This window comes from Microcaecilia unicolor, chromosome 6 (genome assembly GCF_901765095.1).
Source record: "Microcaecilia unicolor chromosome 6, aMicUni1.1, whole genome shotgun sequence".
Lineage (NCBI taxonomy): Eukaryota > Metazoa > Chordata > Amphibia > Gymnophiona > Siphonopidae > Microcaecilia > Microcaecilia unicolor.
In genome coordinates this window covers 234,878,722-234,905,671 of record NC_044036.1, presented here as the reverse complement: position 1 = coordinate 234,905,671, position 26,950 = coordinate 234,878,722, and the positions used below count along the sequence as shown (strand labels likewise).

General features: G+C 45.0%; 1 protein-coding gene across 2 annotated transcripts in view; it reads left to right on the top strand.

The window, feature by feature from the left end:
• Window positions 1–26,950, top strand: part of LOC115472397 (ectonucleoside triphosphate diphosphohydrolase 8-like) — a 280,150-nt gene that overhangs the window by 136,037 nt on the left and 117,163 nt on the right. For both annotated transcript variants that reach the window (XM_030206669.1, XM_030206670.1), the window contains one exon: window positions 15,862–16,092. In XM_030206669.1, the coding sequence (XP_030062529.1) occupies window positions 15,862–16,092 (231 nt within the window). The remainder of the gene's footprint in view (window positions 1–15,861; window positions 16,093–26,950) is intronic.

Sequence of the window (26,950 nt, the reverse complement as noted above, 5' to 3'; positions counted from 1 at the left end):
GGTGGCTGTTATACCCTGAGACCCAGATGTCCCCCAGTAAATGGTCTCAGGGGGGTGAATCGCAGTCCAAGAATAAGAGTTGGAAAGCCAGGTTCCCAAAAGATTGTAACCAAGCTCTAATAAACTGAATTTACGTGCAACCAGCTAATTTGCATATTTTTGCAAGCAGAGGAAGCTGTGCTACCTTCCAGAGAAGGGTGACCCGGGGGCCCCACCAGAAGAACTGGTAAGGTGGGTCGGTTACCAGGAGATACAGCGGGGAGGCCGGGCCAGGACTACAGGTTAATGAAGAGGTCACCCTGAGGGAAAGGGGAGGACCAAACATAGAGACCCGAGTCAACGGACACAGAGAGAAGTCTGGTCTCAAGGTGGTTCCCTGAAGCAAAGGGCTAGTGAGGCTGGGCAGGAGCCACTAGAGGGCCACTGTACATCAGAGAGCACCCCTGGGGTCTTACAAATGGTACCCCAGATGGGACCTTGTTGAAATAACCACCTGAGGACAAGGACATCAGAGAATCCCTGCTACCCTTGGCCATTGAATACAACTGTCTGAAAGCTGAGGGTTGGTTGGACCCAGGCAGTAATTGTATCCCCAGGGAAGTGAGCCCAACAGACTACCCACTGGTTCTGGAGGACCAAAGTGAAGCTGAGTGGAAAAGGCATCAGTCTCCAGAGGAGGTCTTCTGTGTGGGGATAGTGGGAGCAGTCAAGTTCCAGAGGCGAGTCGGCAGAGTTCCACGAGGTCTCCTGTGTGGAGATAGGGGGAGCGGTCGAGTTCCGGAGACAAGTCGGCAGAGTTCCATGGGGTCTCCTGTGTGGGGATAGGAGGAGCAGTCGAGTTCCGGAGGCGAGTCGGAGGAGTTCCAGAGTCCAGAGACCAGACGAATGGCCAGAGTGTGAAGGTGGTGTCCAGGAGGTTCCTGAAGCCCGTCGAGGGGGCCAACGCTGACAAAGGCGCATTACTTACCTATCCAGGTAAAGGATACCTAGGGGGGAGGCGAGGGAGGATCCAGTAAGCTGAGAAGAGCAGTTCATGTAAATGATAGAAAGGCTTGTTCTTGTGGAGATTCTGGCTACATCCCATCAGACGGTCGAGGAGGTCGTCGGAGCCATGGGAGGGCGGAGACGGTTCAGACCGAAGAGAAAAGTCCAGAGGCCCAAGGAGCCGGAGCCCAAGTCACCAGCAGAAGGAATGGACATGGCAGAGTTGGACACCATGATCCAGGTTCTGGAACTTGGAGGGGGACTGTGTTCAGAGACTGTTGGGACATTGTTTAAGCCTGAAGGGGTGTCTGGGGAAGACAGGACCCCGAGAAAAAGAGAAGTGATTGAGCCAGAGTGTGACCAATGTGGGGAAATGGGCCATGTTGGAGAGTGGTGTCTGGCAGTAGGCAGTTCAGAGGATGAACTGGGAGACTGGGAGGAAATAGGAAATCCTACAGTCAGTTGGTTGGGGTTACGTGACATGGCAGGCAAGAGGAAGCCCAAAGGCCATGGGAGTCGGGAGGTAACCCATTCCTCAGGGGCAGATGGCATGGGTAGGCCAGGAACCCAAGGGGAAAGAGGTGTCTGCAGGGAAGAGGGTCAGGAGGAACCCGCTGCAGGGAGAGCCCCCAATGTCCCAGGGAGAGGGGAGGCCACAAACCTGAAAAGTGCCAAGAGGGAGGAGGGGTGCATGGACAAGGAAGGAAAGCCCCAGTTGCAGGATAGTGAAAGTCCTGGTAAGAAGGGTAAACCCTCTAGGAAAGGGAAAGGGGGTGTAGGCCCAGGTGAGAACTTCCCAGGTGACAGGATAAAGAGTAGTCCTGAGTGTGGAGGGGAAGTCCTTTGTGCACTGTGAGCAGGGGGGTGAGACAGCTGAAGATAAAGTAGGCTGCCCATGCTACGGTGAGGACCGGGCGGTATTTCCATGGGGTGGGGAGAAATACTGGGAGGCCCGGGAAAAGAATGAGAACCTGCTGTTAAAATCCATTACAGAAAATGTCTGGCAGTTAGAAGGGGAATTACAGGCCCTAGGTAAACTGGGGGAAGTCAATAGGCACCCGGAGCAATGTCTGAGGGAGGTCCTGGAACTAAACAAAGGACTGATGGTAACCTTAGTGGGCCATATACAGCAGCAGCAGGAGGCGTCCCAGAAGGTGATGGAGAATAGTTTGAGGGAGAATGAACAGAAGTGGGTCCTATTCGAGTCAGCTTGTAAGGAAGAGATGGCTGCTTCAAAGCAGGCCTTAGAGGCCAAACTGGCAGAGTCCCTTAGGCAGAAGGAAGGCTGTGAGGCACTGCTAGCCACGGTTAGGGCTGAGCTGCGCACAGAAGTTAAGCTAAGGGAGGAAAGGGAAGCAGAAGTAGCCTGTCTTACAACTACCTTGAAAGAGACCCAAGCCTTGAAGGAGACCCAATTAGCTAAGCTGCAGTCCACCCATGAACAGGAGATAAGGGACCTCACAGACAACTTGCAACAAGACCAGGAGCAGAGGGTATCCCTAATTAAAGCTGAGTTCCAGAATGCTCGCCAGGAGTGGCCTAAAGAGCAAGCGGCCCTGAAGGATATTATTAAGGAGATGGGTAAACTACAGCACACAGCTATAAGAGAGCTGAGGGGGAGTTTAACCCAGGTAAAGGCTTGGCTGGGAGAATTACAGGGCCAGCAGGAAAGCCAGCTGAGGAAAGTACAGCAGGGGTATGATAGAGCTGTGGTAGAGTTAATGGTGGCCTTGTGGCAGACCCAAGCTGAGTGAGCTGTAGAGAGACAGCAAGCCAAAGAGACCACAGAAAGGGCAGAGAGATGCAGGGAGGCCATGGAAGAGAAGTGCAGAGTGCTGACCCTAGCAGTTGATGTTCTCTTCCAGGATGGGCAAGGGAGGTTAAGAGAGCTTCAGGAAGCCCACTCCTGCATTGTAGCCCTACAGGAGAAGCTCAAGGGGAAGGAGCGACCAGGAGGGGTCAGTCAACTCCTACCCATGAGTAAGGGTCAGTATAGGGAGAGTCAGAAGGACCCAGGAGGGGTTAAATTAAGTAAACCCCTGCCCAAGGGTCAAGATAGGGAGAGTCAGAAGGACTCTGTTAAATCCACAAGGAGGGGTGGTGTAAAGTTTAAAGTGGATGAGAAACCCCAGAAGGGCAAGCAGAAAAGGGAAGAGGCTGCCCAGGGGAGGGAAAGGTTCAGGTCCCAGAAGAAAGGGTTGATCCTAGGGCCCAGATACTGCCCAGGAGAGTTGGGGGATGAAAGAGCTCCTAGGCAGGGGACCCCAGCTCAGGAAGGGTGCCAGGGGGAGGCGAGATCACCCAGAGGCTGGGGGGAGTCTTGTGCTAAAAGTGGTTATCCTAGTCCAAAAGGGAGGAATAGGAAACACTTAAAAGTCTCAGGGAAAAGGAGACTTGGAACCCTACACAAAACCCACAGAGGTCAGTCAGGGCCTAGGGGTTGTAGAAAGGAAAAGGGTTTGATTAGAAGTTTCCCTGAAGTGCTAGGGGCACTAGGCCTGAGGAAAGTGCACCCAAAACCAAGAGTGAAGAAGGGGGTTTACCCATGGGCTAGGAAAGTAGGGGAAGAGATTAGACGCAGAGGCCTAGGAAGGCGGAGAAAGAAAGGATTAGGGATTTTTGAGTTTCTAGGGGTTACAGAGGAAGGTCCCCTAGAGCAAAGCAGAGCCTTTGTGGTAAGGCGGACCACTGGGTACAAAGCCTTCCTGAGAATCCCTCCTGATAGGGGAGAGAAGGAACCTGACCCCAAGATGAATAGGGGAGTCAGGAATTGCTGCACCTCAAAGAAGAGATTTGAGGGAGCAGCAATATCTTAAGGGTGGGGGTATGTGATAACCACAGTGTCTGCCCTTACATGAAGAGGCCGCCAGAGGGCGCTCTCCCATTGAAAACCGGGAAAATGCACATTCTGGCCTGTAGAGGGAGCTCCAGAGAGATAGCTGGAAGAGTGAGAAGAGTCTTCTGGACCCAGATCGTTCTAGAACCAGAGGGGCGAGGTCTCAAGAGGTGGGGAGGTTAAGTGGACACCTCATAAATAGCTTCCTCTCAGTAGAGGAGAGAGGTTTGCCTGAAAGAGAGGAGTTTGCCCAAGGGAGAGATGGAGCTGGAGGCCGGAATCCGGAACTGTGTGTCCCGGGGCAGAGGAGGAGTGACTGTGTGTCCAAGAGGGAAAGCAGGCTGGAAATCCTGGGGTAAGAAGTCCCTGAAGTATTGGGGTGGGACTGTGTGTCCTCAGTACTGGGAAAGAACTGGGTGTTCAAGGGGAAGGACTGTGGGTCCCCAGTACTGATATTGGAACTGTGAAGGGTTTAAAAAGAACAAACAGCCGTGGGGTGGAGGATAGGACCATAAGGTTAAGGTGAATAAAGTGTGTCCTATCCAGGGGAGGTGGCTGTTATACCCTGAGATAGGGTTACCATATGGCTCCAGAAAAAGGAGGACGGATTGAGCCAGCCGGGTTTTACTTCCATTGCTTTCCATTGAAAGCAATGGAAGTAAAACCCGGCTGGTTCAATTACTTCCATTGAAAGCAATGGAAGTAAAACCTGGCTGGCTCAATCCGTCCTCCTTTTTCTGGAGCCATATGGTAACCCTACCCTGAGACCCAGATGTCCCCCAGTAAATGGTCTCAGGGGGGTGAATCGCAGTCCAAGAATAAGAGTTGGAAAGCCAGGTTCCCAAAAGATTGTAACCAAGCTCTAATAAACTGAATTTACGTGCAACCAGCTAATTTGCATATTTTTACAAGCAGAGGAAGCTGTGCTACCTTCCAGAGAAGGGTGACCCGGGGGCCCCACCAGAAGAACTGGTAAGGTGGGTCGGTTACCAGGAGATACAGCGGGGAGGCCGGGCCAGGACTGCAGGTTAATGAAGAGGTCACCCTGAGGGAAAGGGGAGGACCAAACATAGAGGCCCGAGTCAACGGACACAGAGAGAAGTCTGGTCTCAAGGTGGATCCCTGAAGCAAAGGGCTAGTGAGGCTGGGCAGGAGCCACTAGAGGGCCACTGTACATCAGAGAGCACCCCTGGGGGCTTACAATACAGAATCAAATAATTAAATAAAACATTCAAATAAGTAATAAATATCCAATAAGAGGTCAACATATAATAAAATACAACAATAAAAAAATGATAATAAATAATGATGAACGTAAAGTCTCTAAGTGATGTATACACAGATTATGCATATGTGGGATGTTATAATATCACCAAAAAATTACACAAAATGGTCATGTAGATAAATAAATAATTGGTAAGAGGGACTAATTATAGGAAGGACTAAACATTCAAAACATGTAAAAATAGATCATACTATCTTAAAATACATGCATATATACTACTACTACTACTACTTGACATTTCTAAAGCGCTACTAGGGTTACGCAGCGCTGTACAATTTAACATAGAAGGACAGTCCCTGCTCAAAGGAGCTTACAATCTAAAGGACAAATGTACAGTCAGTCAAATAGGGGCAGTCTAGATTTCCTGAAAGGTATAAAGGTTAGGTGCTGAAAGCAACATTGAAGAGGTGGGCTTTGAGCAAGGATTTGAAGATGGGTAGGGAGAGGGCTTGGCGTAAGGGCTCAGGAAGTTTATTCCAAGCATAGGGTGAGGTGAGGCAGAATGAGCGGAGCCTGGAGTTGGCGGTGGTGGAGGAGGGATTTGTATATGAAGGACAATAGATAAAATATCCATGAGGCATTATATGGAAACCTGTATATACTAAAGCATATCATAAAAGCAGCATCATACAAATACGTGCACAGCTTATGTTGAAACAAGGAAGACATACAGAAGTAAAACATGCTGTCTTCAAAATGCAAATATAAAAGACTTTGAATAAAAAACCAAGTAAAAATCATACAACCAACATCATGTATACAGGAGAAAACGTAAGACCAACATCATATATAAACAAAAGGAAAAGCAAATATGCATAATCTGTGTATACGTCACTTAGAGACTTTACGTTCATCATTATTTATTATCATTTTTTTTTATTGTTGTATTTTATTATATGTTGATCTCTTATTGTATATTTATTACTTATTTGAATGTTTTATTTGATTCTGTATATGTATTTGTTTGAAAGATTTATTTGATTTATGTTTTTATAGACTCCTGATGCAGGCCTGTAGGCCGAAACACAACAGTTGTGTCGAGTCTTTTCTTCAATAAAGAAGTTTTTATGATATTGTCTCCAGGATTTGTATTTCCGTGGTCAAACATCCCACTTTTTACCTACACCCAGTATTGGTACATCTGGTACATCTGGTTTTGATAGGCCTCAGTTGCCTCACAATTCCATGGTAGTGGAATCCACTCTCAAAGGAGCCAGGAGTTCCAGGGGCTATGCCTCAGCGCCCCCAGGCTGAGAAGCTAGAACCCTGGATTCTTTTGGAAGATGTACCAGGCTTCAATTCTTATATCCCGTATACAACCCATAGGAGCTGTGATGGTTGATGTCAACGAAGAGTGGATAAAACTGCAGTCCAGATCTCAGAGTTCCAGACAATTTTAGTGGTCAGCATATCGGGAGTTGAGCTTACAGAGGATCAACACACTGTCTTGGATAAGGGGTTATCCTTCTTACCTATAACGTTTCATGATTCCTTTTCTGCACGGAAAGATATCATACGCATCATTAGGCATTTACAAGTCAAGTTGTATTTTTCACAGAACCCTATCAGTTCAGATTCCACCATTATGTGTGCACCATCACGATAGATTCCCCCTGGACGTATGGATAGTTATATTTCTACTTTTAATTATTTTAGTGAGGATAAAAAAGCAAGGAACATCATCACCATTTAGAGGCTAAAAATCTGCATTTGGTTTCTATTTTCAACCCTGCACAGAAGGAAATGAAAAATAATTTAAAAGCTGTCAAAATCAAAATAAATCATTTCATCAATGCAAACTAGCTGGCAGCTTATTTCACAATTGTGCAACAAAACAAAATGAAATGCAGTTAAAAAAAACAAACAAACCTGGTCCCTTTGGATGACTTTTTCAAGCTACATTTAACTGTTGGAACATCTAAAAGCCTATGCCCTGGAATTGCAAGATTTGGGCAGGAAAATAACTGTGCAACATATTCATATTACATCTTGGCTCTAGTTCTATAAAGCCTTAACAAGTAATTTAAACTTGCACCTGGTGGGATTTTGGTAGCCAGTGAAAAGAAACCAGAATAGACAAAGTATGTTCCCTAGGGCCAGAAGCAACATTTTGTAGTCATTTGGGCTCATTTTCAAAAGAGAAGGACGCCCATCTTTCGACGCAAATCGGAAGATGGACATCCTCACAGGGTCGTCCAAATCGGTATAATCGAAAGCCGATTTTGGACATCCCCAACTGCTTTCCATCGCAGGGATGGCCAAAGTTCAGGGGGGCGTGTTAGAGGTGTAGCGAAGGCGGGACTTGGGCGTGCCTAACACATGGACATCCTCGACCCATAATGGAAAAAAAAAGGGCGTCCCTGACGAGCACTTGGATGACTTTACCTGGTCGTGTTTTTCTTACGACTAAGGCACAAAAAGGTGCCCGAAATGACCAGATGACCACCGGAGAGAATCGGGGATGACCTCCCTTTACTCCCCCAGTGGTCACTAACCTCCTCCCTCCCTCAAAAAATATATTTCAAAATATTTTTTGCCAGCCTCAGATGTCATACTCGGGTCCATCACAGCAGTATGCAGGTCCTTGGAGCAGTTTTTGTGGTGTAGTGTACTTCAGGCAGGCGGACCCAGGCCCATCCCCACCTACCTGTTACGTTTGTGGAGTAAACAGCGAGCCCTCCAAAACCCACCACAAACCCACTGTATCCACATCTAGGTGCCCCCCTTCACCTGTAAGGGCTATGGTAGTGGTGTACAGTTGTGGGTAGTGGGTTTTGGGTTTTTTTGGGGGGGCTCAGCACACAAGGTAAGGGAGCTGTGTACCTGGGAGCAATTTATGAAGTCCACTGCAGTGCCCCCTAGTTTGCCCGGTTGGTGTCCTGGCATGTCAGGAGGACCAGTGCACTATAAATGCTGGTTTCTGAGATGGACGTCATTGGTTTCCATTATCGCCAAAAATCAGAAACGACCAAGTCTAGGGACGACCAAAATTTCAAGATTTGGACGTCCCTGACCGTATTATCGAAATGAAAGATGGACGTCCATCTTGTTTTGATAATATGGGTTTCCCCGCCCCTCCATCAGGACATTTTGCGAGGATGTCCTCAACAAAACTTGGACGTCCCTTTCGATTATGCCCCTACATGTAAACATTTCAAGCTTGAATAAATTCACCTCACATACAGAGTGCTATAATAGTCCAAATGTGACAAGATAAACGCACACAGTAGTACTGCAAAATCCTTATTAGTAATAAATGGGCAAATTCTCCTTATTTTGACAAAGGTAATTGTAGCGGTTCTTAACATCTGAAACCTGAGTTTCAAAAGTGAAGTATCCATCAAAAATCACTCACAGCATACACATTTGGATAAACGCAGGGGAAAGTACAACCCAAACGCAGAGGAATGGTACTTGATAGGGGTTTTGAATGGAGAAGAAGGGGAGCGGGAGATAGAGATTCAGAATGCGAGTGGAAGGGGGGGCTCGGGATGGGGGGGGAGAGGGGAGAAGACGGGCTGGGGAGGAGGGTGGAGGGACGGGAAGTTAGGGGGGTGGGGGAGAAAAGGGGAGGGGAAAATGATTGTTGACACAGTTTGAATGTTGATGTATTAGATATTTGTAGGGGATTTATTCTCCACAATTTTGTTATTCTGAAGTATTAATAAAAAAGTATTGCAAATTACTACTACTACTACTATTTAGCATTTCTATAGCGCTACAAAGCGTACACAGCGCTGCACAAACATAGAAGAAAGACAGTCCCTGCTCAAAGAGCTTACAATCTAGTAGACAAAAAATAAAGCAAACAAATCAATGTGTAGAGGAAAGAGGAGAGGAGGGTAGGTGGAGGCGAGTGGATACAAGTGGTTACGAGTCAAAAGCAATGTTAAAGAGGTAGGCTTTCAATCTAGATTTAAAGATGGTCAAGCATGGGGCAAGACGTATGGGCTCAGGAAGTCTATTCCAGGCATAGGGCGCAGCAAGACAGAAGGAGCGAAGTCTGGAGTTGGCAGTAGCGGAGAAGGGAACAGATAAGAAGGATTTATCCAGGGAACGGAGTGCACGGGAAGGAGTGTAGTGAAGGACGAGTGTGAAGAGATACTGGGGAGCAGCAGAGTGAGTACATTTATAGGTTAGTAGAAGAAGTTTGAACAGGATGCGAAAACGGATAGGGAGCCAGTGAAGCGACTTGAGGAGAGGGGTAGTATGAGTAAAGCGACCCTGGCGGAAGAACATACACATTTGGGGGGGGGGGGGGGTCAATTCTATAAGAGGACACTTACAATCAGGCATCCAGAGGGCACTTGGTAGAAGACTATTCCATAAAGCAGCATAGGCACCTACTTTCCTTTATAGACTACTTGTGCAGCCACATATTAATGTGCCTAACATAGAGGGTTGAGCACTTACAGCCATACAGCTGGTGTAAATGTGACACCTAAGCATGGCAGGTTTTTGTGTAACTTACACTTTGCTGTAAAATATGCACGAAAGTTGGAGTCTCGCCCATGTTCTGCCCTTGTGCATGCCCCCCTTGTAAATACGCGCTATATAAATCAAGCAAGTATTTGTAGAAGTACTTAGGCAGCATGCATGATACACACGCAAATTTAGCACCTAGGTTATAGAATTGCCTCCTAACTTCTAACTGGGTTTCACCTTGGCCCAGGGAAGACCAATTGAGCAACCAAGTCTTGTGGGCAAATTCACAAGACTTCTGTCTTATGAAGATTCAGAAAAAGCTTAGTCATTCCTTTATAGCCTTCTACTGAACTGAACAAGTCTTACCAAACAGAATGTAAAGCTAAACGTTATCAGCAAACATCTGAATACTAACACCACAGTTAGCTGTAACAGTCCTCAAAGGTTCTACAGAAATGTTAAAAAATAAAGGAGAATGGAGAGCAACCTGTGGCACTCCAAAAGGCGGGGATTTGACATGACTGTTCCTTTGGATGTTCATCATGTATGCTATGTTTCTCTGAGTTCACTGGAATGGAAGACCCAGTAGAAAAAAATGACACTTTGAGGGGCATAATTGAATGGCGCCGGCCAAATAGATGGCCGGCTATCTTCGGGACTGGCTCCTCAAAGGGGCAGAGCCAACCATATTTTCGAAAAACATGGCCGGCCATCTTTTCTTTCGATATTACAGTTGGGGCCGGCTAAATCTCAATATTTAGGTCAAATGTTGAGATCACCGGGTTTAGAGATGGCTGGCTTCGGTTTTCGGCCATAATGGAAACCGGGCCCGGCCATCTTAAACCTGGCGAAATGCAAGGTATTTGGCCGTGGGAGGAGCCAGCATTTGTAGTGCACTGGTCCCCCTGACATGCCAGGACACCAACTGGGCACCCTAGAGGGCATTGCAGTGGACTTCAACAATTGGTCCCAGGTGCATCGCTCCCTTACCTTGGGTGCTGAGCCCCCCCAAATCCCCCCCAAAACCCACTCCCCACAACTGTACACCACTACCATAACCCTAAGGGGTGAAGAGGGGGAACCTACATGTGGGTACAGTGGGTTTTGTGGGGGGAGGTTGGAGGGTTCCCATTTACCACCACAAGTGTAACAGGTAGGGGGGGGATGGGATGGACCTGGGTCCACCTGCCTGAAGTGCACTGTACCCACAAAAAACTGCTCCAGGTACCTGTATACTGCTGTCAGGAAACTGGGTATGACATTTGAGGCTGGCATAGATGCTGGCAAAAAAATGTTTAAATTTTTTTCTGAGTGGGAGGGGGTTGGTGACCACTGGGGGAGTAATGGGAGGTCATCCCCGATTCCCTCCGGTGGTCATCTGGTCAATTGGGGCACTTTTTTGAGGCTTGGACGTAAAAATAAATGGACCAAGTGAAGTTGGCGAAATGCTCGTCAGAGCGGGCTTTCTTTTTTCCATTATCGGGCGAAGCTGGCCATCTCGTGACCATGCCCCCGTCCCGCCTTCGCTACCCTACCGACATGCCCCCTTGAAGTTTGGCCTGCTCCACTACGGAAAGCAGTTGGCGCTGGCCAAAATCGGCGTTCGATTATTCCAATTTGGCTGGGTTCAGGAGATCGCCGGCCATCTCCCGATTTGTGTCAGAAGATGGCCGGCGATCTCTTTTGAAAATAAGCTGGTTTGTATCTTCCAGAGAATGAAAAGGCAGATAATTATGTTTTAAATTAAATTAAATCAAAATTAAATTAAACCACCAACACGGTGCAACATTTTTCTCTTTTTATTGGATAGCCCTTAGTGTTAAATTGAACATTATCCTTGTAGTATTCTGAGCAACTTTAGTATTTGATGATTAAAACAGATGGAGACATAAGTATTTTTCAGCGTTCTTAGTTTACTTTATTTTTATATTTAGTTCACACCTTTCCAGTAGCAGCTCAAAGCAAGTTGCATTCAGGTATGCTAGATATTTCTCTCTCCCTAGAAGGCTTACAACATAAGGTGCTCCTTTATTAAAGTATGTTACTCGTGAATTAGTGCACAGTAACTCCTAGCATATATGCCTGGAATAGACTTCCTGGACCTATACGTCTAGCTCCATCTCTACCTGTTTTCAAATCTATGCTGAAAACCCACCTTTTCACTGCTGCTTTTTAGCTCCTAGCCGCTACTCAATTGCCCTCCCCTTGTCCCTTCCTTCCTTCTCACCCATGACTTCCCTCACCCGTAACTGTCCTGTCTGTCTGTATTATTTAGATTGTAAGCTCTTTTGAGCAGGGACTGTCTCTTTGTGTCAGGTGTTCAGCGCTGCATGCGTCTGATAGCGCTCTACAAATGCTAGTAATAATAATAATAATATAGCCATAGTAATAGGCGCCAACACTTCAAAACGATTGGGGATGCCACACACAATACGTATTACCACTCCCTTGACACATTGAAGATTCTTGCTCAATATTGGGCGTTTCCAGTGGTAATTGGCAAGAGCCAAATGGTTACCACACATGTAGCATGTGAGCCCTTACCACTAGATCATTGGGTGGTGGTAAGGGCTAAGGTTGTAAATAGGCGTGAGCAAGTATTAATTCACATGCCCATTTCCTGGCCCATTAAAAAATGTCTTTTTTCCAGATGTAGTAAAAAAAAATGGCCTAGCACACACCAAAAGCACGCGCCCATACTACTGCAGGCCACTTTTTACCGTAGTTTAGTAAAAGGACCCCATAAATTGGCAATGCTAGACGTTATGGTAGTACCCATGGCATTCCCTTGCCAAATTTAAAATAATTTTTAGTCAATACTAAATGAGAAATGATAACCAAAAAACCAGTAGGTACCCTTTTAATATCTACCCATCAATCCAAAATCACTTTAATGATTTCTAAAGCCTTGGACTGAGGAATGTTAGTAGAAAGGGCTTTCAAATCAAACCTAACCAAAAACAAAAAGAATCTAGTGACTGTTTATCTTTCTGCCCTCTCCCAGGTATAAAGGTACTAGTTATCTGTAACCTGGAATGTCCAGCACTCCAGGGATTATGGTCCTAACGCCACCAGGTAGAGAGACAGAAAGATACAGAAGCTTTAGTAATATGAGAATAATCAGTAATTGTTTATTACACTTACCAATCAGGACTACAATTAGAATACGTAATATAATTAATTAATTCTCATATGAGACAGCAACCGGGACACAAACGTGACCTCTGACATTAGCTCTCTGATTGCCTCTGTCCATGATTCTCCTTTTATACCCTTTTCTCCCATAGGCTAGTATTGGAAGTACAAAGTCAGCATTTTCTAACATATTCCAGCATATTCTAGTAAATTCTATTTTACAGAAGCAAAGTTCTTGATAACATATTTGCTTATCATAAGTAAGGTCAGTAAGGTTATCCTACTTTGCAAAAACCATCTTCCCTGCAGCCAAAGTTATGTCTCTTCATTATCTGCTTTCATGGTCAGCAGCAAATTTCCCTTACTTTACTTCATTCTCCTGCCACACATATCTCTGTTATGACTCCATATCTGCCTGTATCTCCAACAGAAGGGCAAGCTGACATGAGATTCACATTCTGTGTAGTTCTGATTATTTAGCTTCTCAGTGACTCTTAACCTGTTCATAGCCTGTTCACAGAGGCCTAGCTTTGCTCATAATTCTCAGTTACTGTTGTAAAGTTACTTTATGGTTCATGACCTGCATGTCCCATATAAACATGACGTTCCAAAATGGTGCCCCTCAGGGACACAATTGGGCTCATTTTCGAAAGAGAAGGACGCCCATCTTTCGACACAAATCAGATGTTTGTAGAGGAAGCAGCGAGCCCTCCAAAACCCACCACAAACCCACTGTACCCACATGTAGGTACCCCCCTTCACCCATAAGGGCTATGGTAGTGGTGTACAGTTGTGGGGAATGGGTTGTGGGGGGCTCAGCACACAAGGTAAAGGAGCTATGTTCCTGGGAGCAATTTATGAAGTCCACTGCAGTGCCCCCTAGGGTGCTCGGTTGGTGTCCTGGCATGTCAGGGGGACCAGTGCACTACAAATGCTGGCTCCTCCCACGACCAAAGGGCTTGCATTTGGTCGTTTCTGAGATGGACGTCCTTGGTTTCCATTATCGCCGAAAATCAGAAACGACCAAGTGTAGGGATGACCTTCTCTAAGAACGACCAAAATTTCAAGATTTGGATGTCCATGACCGTATTATCGAAACGAAAGATGCACGTCCATCTTGTTTTGATAATACGGGTTTCCCCACCCCTGCACCGGGACATTTTGCAAGGACGTTCTCATCAAAACTTGGACGTCCCTTTCGATTATGCCCCTCCATGGGACATCCAAGTGGCTTAACTACAGATTTATGAATTTTAGGAACCATATAAAAACAGGTACCCTGGGATTTTGCTGTTATCAAAAACTTTGATTCAGCTTTCATGAGAAAACTTTGTTGCAAGGCATCAAGGACTATTTGAGTGATTTCTGATTGCAAAACTCCTGTAGGATCATCAGGAAGACAGTTATAAAATCTGACATCATTCAGTTGGGTTCTTACTTCTTCCAAATATTGAATTCTGTGCCATAAAACTGTGGCATCACCTTTATGTGCTAGATGCACTATGATTTCAGAATAATCTTTCAAAGTAGATAACGCTTGAAACTATATCTTTGTTAAATTTAAGGGACCATGGTTCCAATGACAATTCTCTAAAATGTCCAAATCTCTAATTACTAAGGGGGTCTTTTACAAAGAGGCGGTAAGCCCAGTGTGGATTTACTGCTCAGTAATCTGGAACTACCTCTGGCCCAACACAGCTGCTGGTGGTAGTTCCATCTGGAGAGCACGCCATTTCCGGTGCTCTGGAAAATTTTTGTTTTTTTCTATATCATGGTACTATCTTGGCACTAATCGGTCAATGCTGTGCGCTATCCGGTTACTGTGGGAGCCCTTACCACCACCTCAGTGAGTGGTGGCAAAAGTGCTCCATGCCGCATGGCCACATAGTAAGGGTTATCTTACTACCTGGCTGGGTTTTTTTGGCGGGGGTCATTTGACCTGCTGTGGTTAAAAGGGCTCTAGTGTTTGGGAAAAATGATGCCCAAAACTACCGCAGGGCTCTTTTTCCTGCAGCTTAGGAAAAGTACCCCTAAATGTGCTGTGCTTGATAAATTTGTTTTGTGGTGTAATTGTTATTTTTATATTGTTTTTCTTTATCAGGTTAATATACAGCCCATGGCCTTCACCATTTTTTTTAAAATGCTGCTGTTGTGGGCTTTTAATTCCCAGAAATTCATTGCTGGGATATACCCAGATACTGTCAATGAAGATCTAGGAAAAGTGGCCACTGGCACTTTTCTAGGTACTGGTGATATTCAGACCGGTACCCAGACAGTTGCCCAGATAAAATTAGGAAAGTCTTTTTTTTTAATAGTCCAGGACTGTTCGTTTGTATGGAGAGCTGTATTGTGCATGCATCTTTTTGACCCTGTTCTGCTATTTGCAGAAATAGGAAATGCCTTTGAAAACAAGGTGTGGGGGTACAAGCGTTGTAGCAATATTGTTTTTACCAAATTTTTCCCATTAGGGCAATTTTCAGACTACCCATAAGGCTGCAAAGTCTGTTTCTATCTTTTACTCATGATCTTTGCACTGATTTTCAAATAAAAAGGGGTGCATGCTTCCACTTTGAAAATTGCCCCTGCTTTTTCTGCAGGTATTGTTTCCTTAGAAAATAATATGCATAAGTATGAATATAGAATCTATGTGCATTATTTTCCTTTTTCAACCTAAATATGCACCCAGGAGCACCTCCACTAAATACAGCTTTGCATGTGTACATTTTTATCTAGGCTATGAGTGAACAATTTTTAACCCTTATACCTGGGTAAATTGGTACTGAAGTGAGTAACTGTAGTTTGAAAAGAACATCCAAAGGGATCAGACTTTGGGTGCAGCCGCACAAAGATGGAGGGGCACAAAAATTGCTCCCAGCCCACTGTCTCTTCTCATGGTAGTGCAAAGCGGGCAGGGTGGGGGTTGCAGTAGGTAAGTCATACAGGGTGCAACTGTAGCTCGGTATGGTCCTAGTTGGGTATGTGGGTGTTTACCTGCCTTTGGAAATGTCATGCTTGCAAGCAGCTTGCAGAGATTCAGAATTGCTCTTCTTATGTCCAAAGCTAGAGATTATCCAGAGGGCACTGGGATAGTTCATCATACGTAGAAACGTAATGTATAAGACATTTATGTGAACTATATGTTTGTTTATCCATTTACCTTCTTCACTTTTGTTTCTTGTACTGTCTCTGTGTGTAGTACTCTTTTGCAGGTAAATGGACACACCCCTGGCCAGCTGAAGTTATAGGAGCTCTGGATCTTGGGGGAGCATCTGCTGAAATAACTTTTCATCCAAGTGGTCCCATTCAGATGAAAGACACAGAGATGTTCTTCAGACTGTATGGTTATAATTATACGATATATACACACAGCTACCTCTGCTATGGACTGTTTGAGGCTTTGGACATGCTTCTTGCAAACATTACAAAGGTATCTGCCTTTCTACTCTTTGAATAAAAGAACTTGCTGGATATGATTACAGGCTGACTAAATTTTGGTTTTGGTTACAGCACTGAAACCAGCCTAAAACCCATTTTCTGCCTGGTTTTGGCTGAAAGGTTGTTCTAATTTTTGGCCATGTTTTTGGTTTCTGCTGAAAATGATTGTGTTTTCAGTGGAAGCCCAAAATTTGTGGTTTGTCCCATTTCTATCCCTCCCTCGAACAGGAGTTACTTTGCTCTCAGACCTCCCCAAGTGCCCCCACCCTGTAGCCTATCTTACAGTCCATGGTGGTCTAGTGGTATAGTTTTACCACCCCTCTCGGCTGGACTGTAGTGATGTGCTCCCAGATATCTGTTGTTGTAGTCGTGGCGAATATCCAGGGAACACACACTCACAGCTGAGGGAGAAGAACAAATAAGTTAACCTCGTCCTTTACTCTCAAAGAATAAAGGAGGAAAAGAAGCTAAATTTAGGATTGGTTCCTGAAATGGAAGGACCAAACTTTCAGATTTGCAAATTATCTTTTTCTTTATTGAATACAAATGCAATCAAATTTTCATTCAAATAAATTCAAATTCACAATTAGTGTGTGGCTTAATAGAACTGCAATAACCTATTCAACATTCCAATGTAGAACTACATGTATACCCTTAACTCTTTCTGTTTCACCTAAAAAGGCAGAAAAGACCCTTTTCCGATAAGTATTTAAATTGTCTTTTATCAAAATCAGATATTTGTTGTTATTCTCTTTCCTGATGTAAAAATTGGAGTCTTTGTGTGCACTATTGGTGTTTTTGCAGGGATCTCATTGAATTTTGCTATTTGATGTTCTGTTCCTTTGTTTTCCCTTAAGATGTTGTGAAAAAATAATATATTTCTTTCAACACCCTTGGCAATGTGACTTAGCTGTAGTTGAATTTATTTAGGTGATGTCTTTCTTGCGTTGGAGCTCATCTGGAAATCCTTCAGCAGATGATCTACAGAGTTCTTCTTCCTAAACCTCACTTATAAAGAAAATAAATGGAGGCAAAACCCTGAACTCCCTGAGCTTGTCCAGGAACTGATTCCACTCTGGTGACCTTTAATTAGTTCTCAATACTGTGGCCATACACTCTGTTTGAAACAAAATAATTTTCAGGAGTACTCACTTCAAAACCTATTTCTCACTGTTAATTCCCTATTCTATAATGTTCCAGAAGACTTTTACACTGCATTCAGGGATCTCACACAGTAACCCATTCCATATTCAAATGGTAATTCAACATTCCCTCTCACAGACTTCACATAAAACCACAATATTTCCCTTTTATCAGATCTATCTTGAGAATGCAGCACACTCATACACAGGCAGTGCTGGATTTTCTTTAATCTGAAGTCAGATTCCAAACCTTGCACTGAACTTAGAACTCTCACAAACAACACACCTTTCCCACAGACACAGCTTAATGGCTTCTTTTTCCAAATATCAAATTCACCTCTCAGTCCTTCCCTTGTGTCACACTTTAAATCCTTACACACTTTTAGGCTTTCTCATGTTGTACAATCCCCAACACAAATCCTCTCTCACCCTAAAATGGTAAATCACTTATCTCTTGAAATTCAGTGCTATCACTGAAACACCATTCACACTCACCTCAGCTCAATTTAAATATCAAAGCACCCTCTTTCAAACTGGCACACATAAACCTTTGTCTTACTTACTTTTCCAATCACTTATTTCACTTCAAATCCAAAAAATCTATTCTTTTTCTCTGAAATTCCCCAGACACACAGCATACGTTTTTCTCTCTCAGTGCTCAGCCTGCTCTCTTCCTTTCAGCTCACAGCAGTCTCCCTAACAACTCACCCCCCCCCCCCCCCTAGAGGAACATCTGATCCCTCAACCAATCAGCTTGTCAGCTAAAGACTGGGTTTTTTTCTATTTGGTTAAGAATCTTGGCTGTCCTAACTGAATCTCCAGGTTTCTTCCCCTTCCCCCCATAGATGTTAATGCAAAACTTACTATATAGAGAATTTTAAAGTCAATTTTAACCTGACTTGTACTCAAAACAGCAAGAAACCTTTTATAGTACAATTCCCTCTTAATCATGGGTTATTCTTTTGTAAAAAAAAAAAAAAAACATATTTAAGAAACATCTCCCACTTTCTTCACCTAACTCCATTAAAAATTCCCAAACTAACTTTAAACCTTTTCCAGCCAGCACTAGCCACCAAAACCCTGGAACAGCCTCCCCAGAGCCCCAGGAAAAAAAAATTTAATATATCTTACCATATATTACAATAGAAGTGATCCGTAGTTACTCCGGCTCTGCTTTCAGAATGGCTGCTGTGACTGGTGCATCGCTCCTGCCCTGACTGTACCATTAGACCACTAGGGATTGTTAGTCCAAGGTGGAGGGGATTGTGACTCTTTATATAGTTTTTTTTGAACTTCAATTGCAGATACTGCAGTTATGATCTTGTACAACAGCTTATATGGTAAACAGAGTGCTCCAAATAAATGGTTTGATGCAAAGTTTTAGCTAGAATTTAAGTCTGTGGATGATAAACTCCGTAGGAATTACCCTTTCTGTGGAGTTATGACATCAGCTGTCACTCTGAGTGTGATGTGGTGTAAGGTCAGCCACTATAAAATCACCATGGGTTTTTATTTCAGTTTTCATTAGCACTTATGGTCCATGTATGTGAAGGCTATTTTGCTTTGGAGATAGAATACGGTCTTTCATTATTTAAATTATATTCTGGCTTGAATACTGTGGGTTTAACAGAAGGATGCAGCTCTGACAATCCCCAGTGACCCTCACTGGTTCACAATCATGTAACCAAATTTAAGTTTTTGGTTTTGGCCAAAAGTTTTCTGAAGCAGCTTCAGTTGGCCTCTAGATGTGATGCTTTCTACTGTAGAGCAGGAGGTCTTCTGGACAGAGCAGTCCAAGTCTAGGTGAAAGATTATTTATTTTATAAAGCCTTTTTTGCATGGAAAATGCTGTTTTATATCTAGAAAAAGGTTTATATAATGTGGAGGGGCATAATCGAATGGGGACGCCCATCTCTAAGGACGTCCCAGCGAAGGGGCGGGAAACTCGTATTATCAAAACAAGATGGGCGTCCATCTTTCGTTTCGATAATATGGTCGTGGACGCCCAAATCTCAACATTTAGGTCGACCTTAGAGATGGTCGACCTAAATGTTGAGATGGTCGACCTTAGAGATGGTCATCCCCGGTTTTCGGCCATAATGGAAACCGAGGGCGCCCATCTCAAAAACGACCAAATCCAAGCCCTTTGGTCGTGGGAGGAGCCAGCATTCGTAGTGCACTGGTCCCCCTGACGTGCCAGGACACCAACCGGGCACCCTAAGGGGCACTGCAGTGGACTTCATAAATTGCTCCCAGGTATGTAGCTCCCTTACCTTGGGTGCTGAGCCCCCCCCAACCCCCCCCCCCAACCCCACTCCCCACAACTATACACCACTACCATAGCCCTAAGGGGTGAAGGGGGGCACCTACATGTGAGTATAGTGGGTTTCGGGTAGGTTTTGAAGGGCTCACATTTACCACCACAAGTAAGCTCCTTTGAGCAGGGACCATCCTTCCTTGTTTATTTTGTACAGCGCTGCGTAACCCTAGTAGCGCTCTAGAAATGTTAAGTAGTAGTAGTAACAGGTGGGGGGGGGGGGATGGGTCTGGGTCCGCCTGCCTGAAGTGCACTGCACCCACTAAAAACTGCTCCAGGGACCTGCATACTGCTGTGATGGAGCTGGGTATGACATTTGAGGCTGGCATAGAGGCTGGCAAAAAATGTTTTAAAAAATTATTTGGGGTGGGATGGGGTTGGTGACCACTGGGGGAGTAAGGGGAGGTCATCCCCGATTCCCTCCGGTGGTCATCTGGTCAGTTCAGGCAACTTTTCGAGGCTTGGTTGTGAAAAATAATGGACCAAGTAAAGTCTGCCAAATGCTCATCACGGACGCCCTTCTTTTTTCCATTATTGGCTGAGGACGCTCATCTCTTAATCATGCCCCAGTCCCACCTTCGGTACGGTGCCGACACGCCCCTGTGAGCTTTGGTCGTCCCTGCGACGGAAAGCAGTTGAGGGTGGCCAAAATCGACTTTCGATTATGCCGATTTGGGCGACCCTGAGAGAAGGACGTCCATCTCCCAATTTGTGTTGGAAGATGGGTGCCCTTCTCTTTCGAAAATTCCCCTGATTGTGTGGCAAAATACGCATGCATAATTATGAACGCCAAAAAGAGACTTAGATGTTTTTCAGGCATAATGGAAGAAAACAAAAACGTCCAGGACTAAAACTAAGACGTTTTGAGGTAGACCTGTTTTTATAACAAATAAGGCACAAAAAGGTGCCCTAAATAACCAGGTGACCACTGGAGGGAATCAGGGATGACTTCCCCTTATTCCCCCAGTGGTCACTAACCTCCCCCCACCCCCCAAAAATGTGATGAAAACCATTACTTGCCAGCCTCTGTGCCAACCTCAGGTGTTATACTCAGGTCCATTAGACTAGCATGCAGGTCCCTGGAGTAGTCTAGTGGTGGGTGCAGTGCACTGCAAACAGGTGGACCCAGGCTTCTGCCTCCCCTACCTGTTACACTTGTGGAGGAAACTGTGAGCCCTTCAAAACTCACCAGAAATCCATTGTACACACATATAGGTGCCCCTTTCACCTGTAAGGGCATGGTAGTGGTGTACAGTTGGGGGTAGTGGATTTTGGGGGGCTCAGCAGACAAGATAAGGGAGCAATGGTCAGATGTGTACCTGGAAGCATTTGGATGTTTTTTTTTTTTGTTTTTTTTTTTTCGAAAATGGACCAAAAAATAAAATGTCCAAATTACAAAACCTTCTATTTTTGAAAACAAAAGATAGATGTTTTTCTTCTTTGAAAACGACCTTCTTTGCTATTCAGATTTTGGATGCTTTTTGCAAAACGTCCAAAGTCTGACTTAGACGTCATATCGAAAATACCCTCCACGTAACTTTGTAACTCTAAATGCTTTGAAAATATGCCTTAGAGTTATCTAATTTGTTCAGCATATTCTAATTAGCTTCTAAAGTCACTGTTATAGGAGGATTTGATTGACATTTATCCTCTAAATTCACTGCTTAGGGAAGGAATGTTTCTTCTGAGCTAGGAGAAATAATTCTAACACCTATTCCAAAATCAGAAGGTGCAGATCTAACAATTCCCTCTAATTTTCATCCAATAGCAAGTTGAATCTTTGGTTGCAACTCAAACAATGACTTATTTGGATAACTTTTTATGTTTACATGATACTCAATGGAGCTCATTTTCAAAAAAGAAAAACATCCTAAAAGTAGAATAAATCTGCATTTGGACATTTTTCCCACAAAAACATCCAAATTGGTATTTTCAAAACCAATTTTAAGTTGTTTTTCTATGAAGTCCGTCAGAAGTGCATTCAGATCACAAGTCAGGGGCGTGTTAAGGGTGGGATCTGGGCATTCCTAACTCTTGAATATTTTTCAGCCATAATGGAACAAAACAAAACCATCCAGGACTAAAACTAAGACGTTTTGAGTTAAATCTGTTATTATAATGAATAAAAGGTGTCCTAAATGACCAGATAACCTCCCCTTACTCCCCCAGTGGTCACTAACCCCCTCCCACCCCCCAAAAATGTGATTAAAAACATTACTTGCCAGCTTCAGATTTTATACTCAGATCCATTAGAATAGCATGCAGGTCCCTGGAGTAGTCTAGTGGTGGGTGCAGTGCACTGCAGACAGGTGGACCCAGACCCATACCTCCCTTTACCTTACACTTGTGGAGGAAACTGTGAACCCTCCAAATTACTTGAGCGTGCTGTTCACCGCCGCTGCCTTGATTTTCTCTCCTCACATGCTATTCTTGACCCACTACAATCTGGTTTTCGCCCTCTCCACTCAACCGAAACTGCGCTTACTAAAGTCTCCAGTGACCTATTACTGGCTAAATCCAGAGGTCAATATTCCATCCTCATTCTTCTTGATCTTTCCGCTGCTTTTGACACTGTCAATCACAGCATACTCCTTGATACCCTGTCCTCACTTGGATTCCAGGGCTCTGTCCTTTCGTGGTTCTCTTCCTACCTCTCCCTCCGCACCTTTAGTGTTCACTCTGGTGGATCCTCTTCTACTTCTATCCCTCTGCCTGTCGGCGTACCTCAGGGTTCTGTTCTTGGTCCCCTGCTCTTTTCTATCTGTACTTCTTCCCTTGGTTCATTAATCTCATCCCATGGCTTTTCCTACCATCTCTATGCTGATGACTCCCAAATCTACCTTTCTACCCCTGATTCTCACCTTGCATCCAAACCAAAGTTTCAGCATGCTTGTCTGACATTGCTGTCTGGATGTCTCAACGCCACCTGAAATTAAATATGACCAAAACCGAGCTTCTCATTTTCCCCCCCAAACCCACCTCCCCGCTCCCCCCGTTTTCTATTTCTGTTGATGGCTCTCTCATTCTCCCTGTCTCCTCAGCTCGAAACCTTGGGGTCATCTTTGACTCTTCTCTCTCCTTCTCTGCTCATATCCAGCAGATTGCCAAGACCTGTCGTTTCTTTCTTTACAACATCCGTAAAATCCGCCCCTTTCTTTCCGAGTACTCTACCAAAACCCTCATCCACACCCTTGTCACCTCTCGTTTAGACTACTACAATCTGCTTCTTGCTGGCCTCCCACTTAGTCACCTCTCCCCTCTCCAGTCGGTTCAAAACTCTGCTGCCCGTCTCATCTTCCACCAGGGTCGCTTTACTCATACTACCCCTCTCCTCAAGACCCTTCACTGGCTCCCTATCCGTTTTCGCATCCTGTTCAAACTTCTTCTACTAACCTATAAATGTACTCACTCTGCTGCTCCCCAGTATCTCTCCACACTCGTCCTTCCCTACACCCCTTCCCGTGCAGTCCGCTCCATGGATAAATCCTTCTTATCTGTTCCCTTCTCCACTACTGCCAACTCCAGACTGTCTTGTTGCACCCTATGCCTGGAATAAACTTCCTGAGCCCCTACGTCTTGCCCCATCCTTGGCCACCTTTAAATCTAGACTGAAAGCCCACCTCTTTAACATTGCTTTTGACTCGTAACCACTTGTAACCACTCGCCTCCACCTACCCTCCTCTTCCTTCCCGTTCACATTAATTGATTTGATTTGCTTACTTTATTTATTTTTTGTCTATTAGATTGTAAGCTCTTTGAGCAGGGACTGTCTTTCTTCTATGTTTGTGCAGCGCTGCGTATGCCTTGTAGCGCTATAGAAATGCTAAATAGTAGTAGTAGTAGTAACCCTCCAAAACTCACCAGAAACCCACTGTACCCACATATAGGTGAAGGTGCCCCCTTCACCTGTAAGGGCTATAGTAGGGGTAGTGGCATGGGCGTAGTTTGACTGTTTCATTTGGGGGGGGCAAAGGATGAGGCGGAGCATATTAGCATATTCATTTGCGCATATATGTATATATGCAAATGAATATGCTAATATGGAGGAAGGAAGGAAGGGAAAAAGAGCTGGCTTTTTTGGGGAATAACCATAATGAATATGTATGAGATATCTCCGGAAAAGGTTAGTTTGCGGATTAATACCCTTCAAATATTTGAACGTCTGTATCATATCACCCCTGTTTCTCCTTTCCTCCAGGGTATACATGTTCAGGTCAGCAAGTCTCTCATACGTCTTGTAACGCAAATCCCATACCATTCTCGTAGCTTTTGTTTGCACCGCTTCAATTCTTTTTACATCCTTAGCAAGATATGGCCTCCAAAACTGAACACAATACTCCAGGTGGGGCCTCACCAACGACTTATACAGGGGCATCAACACTCCCTTTCTTCTGCTGGTCACACTAAAAAAACACCTCAGAAATGTTCGGTGCGGTATTCAGAAGTCGGATGCATGAAAGTTTCGCTAATCTGGTGCAATCCCCCGTAGCGGAGTAGGAAACACATGCGCACAGATTCATTCGGAAAGCACACGGTATCGGCGTGGCTAATGTGCGCATGTGACCTCATAGGCGTGCGTCCACAGCGTGTAAGAATCGCATTGCTGCACTGTTTGTTTTTGCGATCACAGGGCTACTGGCGAATACTGCCTCCAGCTTGATTTTTCATTGGTTTTTCTGCTTGCAATTTTCCATCGTGTGTGCCATGTTGTTTCATCCTTTTTGTTATCATAAAAATTGTTTATAGGTAAGTAAGACGCACCCATGAGCGTATGAATGTTGTAAATCGTGATTTCGCTGCATTTCCCGTTGTTAACTTCTCCGTTTTATTTTTGTTAAGGTGTGTGGTGTGTGCCACGTTGTTTCATTCTTTTTGTTATCATAAAAATTGTTTATAGTTAAGACGCTCCCACGAGCGTACGAATGTTGTAAATTGTGATTTTGCTGCCATTTTCTTGTTGTTAACTTCTCCGTTTTATTCTTTTCAAGGTGTGTGGTGTGTGCCACGTTGTTTCACCCTTTTTGTTTTCATAAAAAGTGTTCATAGGTAAGACGTTCCGATGAGCTTATGAATGGGGTAAAATGTGATTTTGCTGCCATTTTCCTGTTGTTTACTTCGCCATTTTTTTTAAGGTGTGTGGTGTGTGCCACTTTTTTTTTACCTTTCTGCTGGCCAGTTTTCATTTTTATAAGTGCCGTTTACAGCGTACAGATCAGCTTTTGGCGGGGTGATGGCAGGGTGATAAGTGTGCATTTTCAAGATGTTAACATCTCCTCAGTTTTATTTCTCTGGAAGCAATGGAGGATAATGTGTCGTGGTGTGAGGAGGATGAGGAGACAGTTGGCAGTGAGGGCCCTCATGTCAATGGTAAGCGGAAGCGTGCTCTGAAATTTACGGAGGACGAGCTACAAGTGTTGGTTCACGGTGTATGCGATGAATTTGGACGGCTTTTTAAAACGTCCAGGCTCACGCTTGGACAAAAGAACAAGATATGGAGGAAGCTTGTGGATGAGGTGAATGCTCTCAGTGTGCGGATGTGCACTGTAGAGCAGTGTAAGCACCGTTGGCACGACTTCAGGGGTATGGTGAAAGCCAAAGCACGGAAGAAGTGGCAACATGGAAAGGGTACAGGGAGTGGCCCTCCATGTACCGTGGAGCTGACTCCCCTGGAGGAGGCTGTGTTGGCCACCCTTGGTCGTGCGCAGGTGGTCGGACTTTCTATTGGTGATGACACGTCGGAGGATGCCATTGGTGGTATGGAAGGTGAGTTTGTTTAGCGTTGCAAAGACAAATGGGGGTGTGTGGGTAAGAACTTTCGTTGTGGATGGTTTGGGATCAACTTCGTTTCTGTCTACGCTTCTAGGTGAACATCTGGAAGATTCCAGATTGTCAGGTCCCACATCTCAGGACACAGAAGGTGGTGAGTACTGTGATGTGCTGTGGGGGTGCTGGAAGGGACATAAGTACATAACTATTGCCATACTGGGAAAGACCAATGTCCATCGAGCCCAGCATCCTGTTTCCATGCGTGTGTTCTTTTGTTCCCTGTATTACAGCCTGGTCGACAAGCCAGCCCCCCTCTGCCCCTTCCTGTACTACCAGCGATGCTCTGCCAAGTACAAGCCAGCCCACCTCTGCCCCTTCCTGGAGTACCAGTGATGCTGTTCCACATAAGTATAGTATCTCAGGTGCTAGTTGTGTCCAAACTGCTTTTTGGACTGCTTCTTCGCATTGTATTTTTTTTTGTTAAGCGTCAACAGACGCTTCTAATCTACACAGTCACCTCCACCTTTATTTATAGACCTCTATCATATCTCCCCTCAGCAACACCATGTGCCACACAACATCCAGTTCCGGGCTGTTCTACATGGTCAGCAGGGCCTGCAACACCATGTGCCACACAACATCCGGTTCTGGGCTGTTCTACATGGTCAGCAGGGCCTGCAACACCATGTGCCACACAACATCCGGTTCTGGGCTGTTCTATATGGTCAGCAGGGCCTGCAACACCATGTGCCACACAATAGGAGTGGAGGAGTGGCCTAGTGGTTAGGGTGGTGGACTTTGGTCCTGGGGAACTGAGGAACTGAGTTTGATTCCCACTTCAGGCACAGGCAGCTCCTTGTGACTCTGGGTAAGTCACTTAACCCTCCATTGCCCCATGTAAGCCGCATTGAGCCTGCCATGAGTGGGAAAGCGCGGGGTACAAATGTAACAAAAATAAAAATATGAGGAAGAAGAAGCACGTGAGTACAGACGTGTTATTGTGTGTTGCAGAAAGATTGGACATTGGTGTTGTTTGTGTGTATCTTTGTGTTTCTGTCTTTAAGTACTTGCCTTTCTATTTGGTAGGTGTATGGTTGATGACGCCTACACAGGGAGGAGAGGATGGGGAGAACAAGGAAACTGTGACACTTGACCTCGTTGATGTCACAACCCCCCTCAATGGTCATGTCACCCCCCTATCTTCTGCTATGCAGTTGCCCATGGACCGTCCTCGTAGAACCCCTATGGAGGAATGGCAGGCCCGTCGCCAGTTATGGGAGATGCAGGGCAAGTGGAATGAGGGTATAAACACTCTGCTTGAAAACGTGGCAGAACGTGTCCAGCATTCCACAACTGCCATATGTGCGCAGGTGCAGAATGTGGTGGAGAAAACCAACGCCCTAGTGGAGCAGACCAACGCCCATTTGAGTGACCTGTGCAATCTGATTAGAGGTCTTCCCAGCAACAACAGCAGATGTTTCTGGATCTCCGTTAGGAGATCAGGGGGAAGCAGCGTGAGCTATTGCAGGATGACGCCGCTTGCAGTTCCCGCACTGCAAATGGTATATTCTCCTTATGTATTCCCTCCATATATTTTTTCCACAGTCACATATTCTATATCCCCT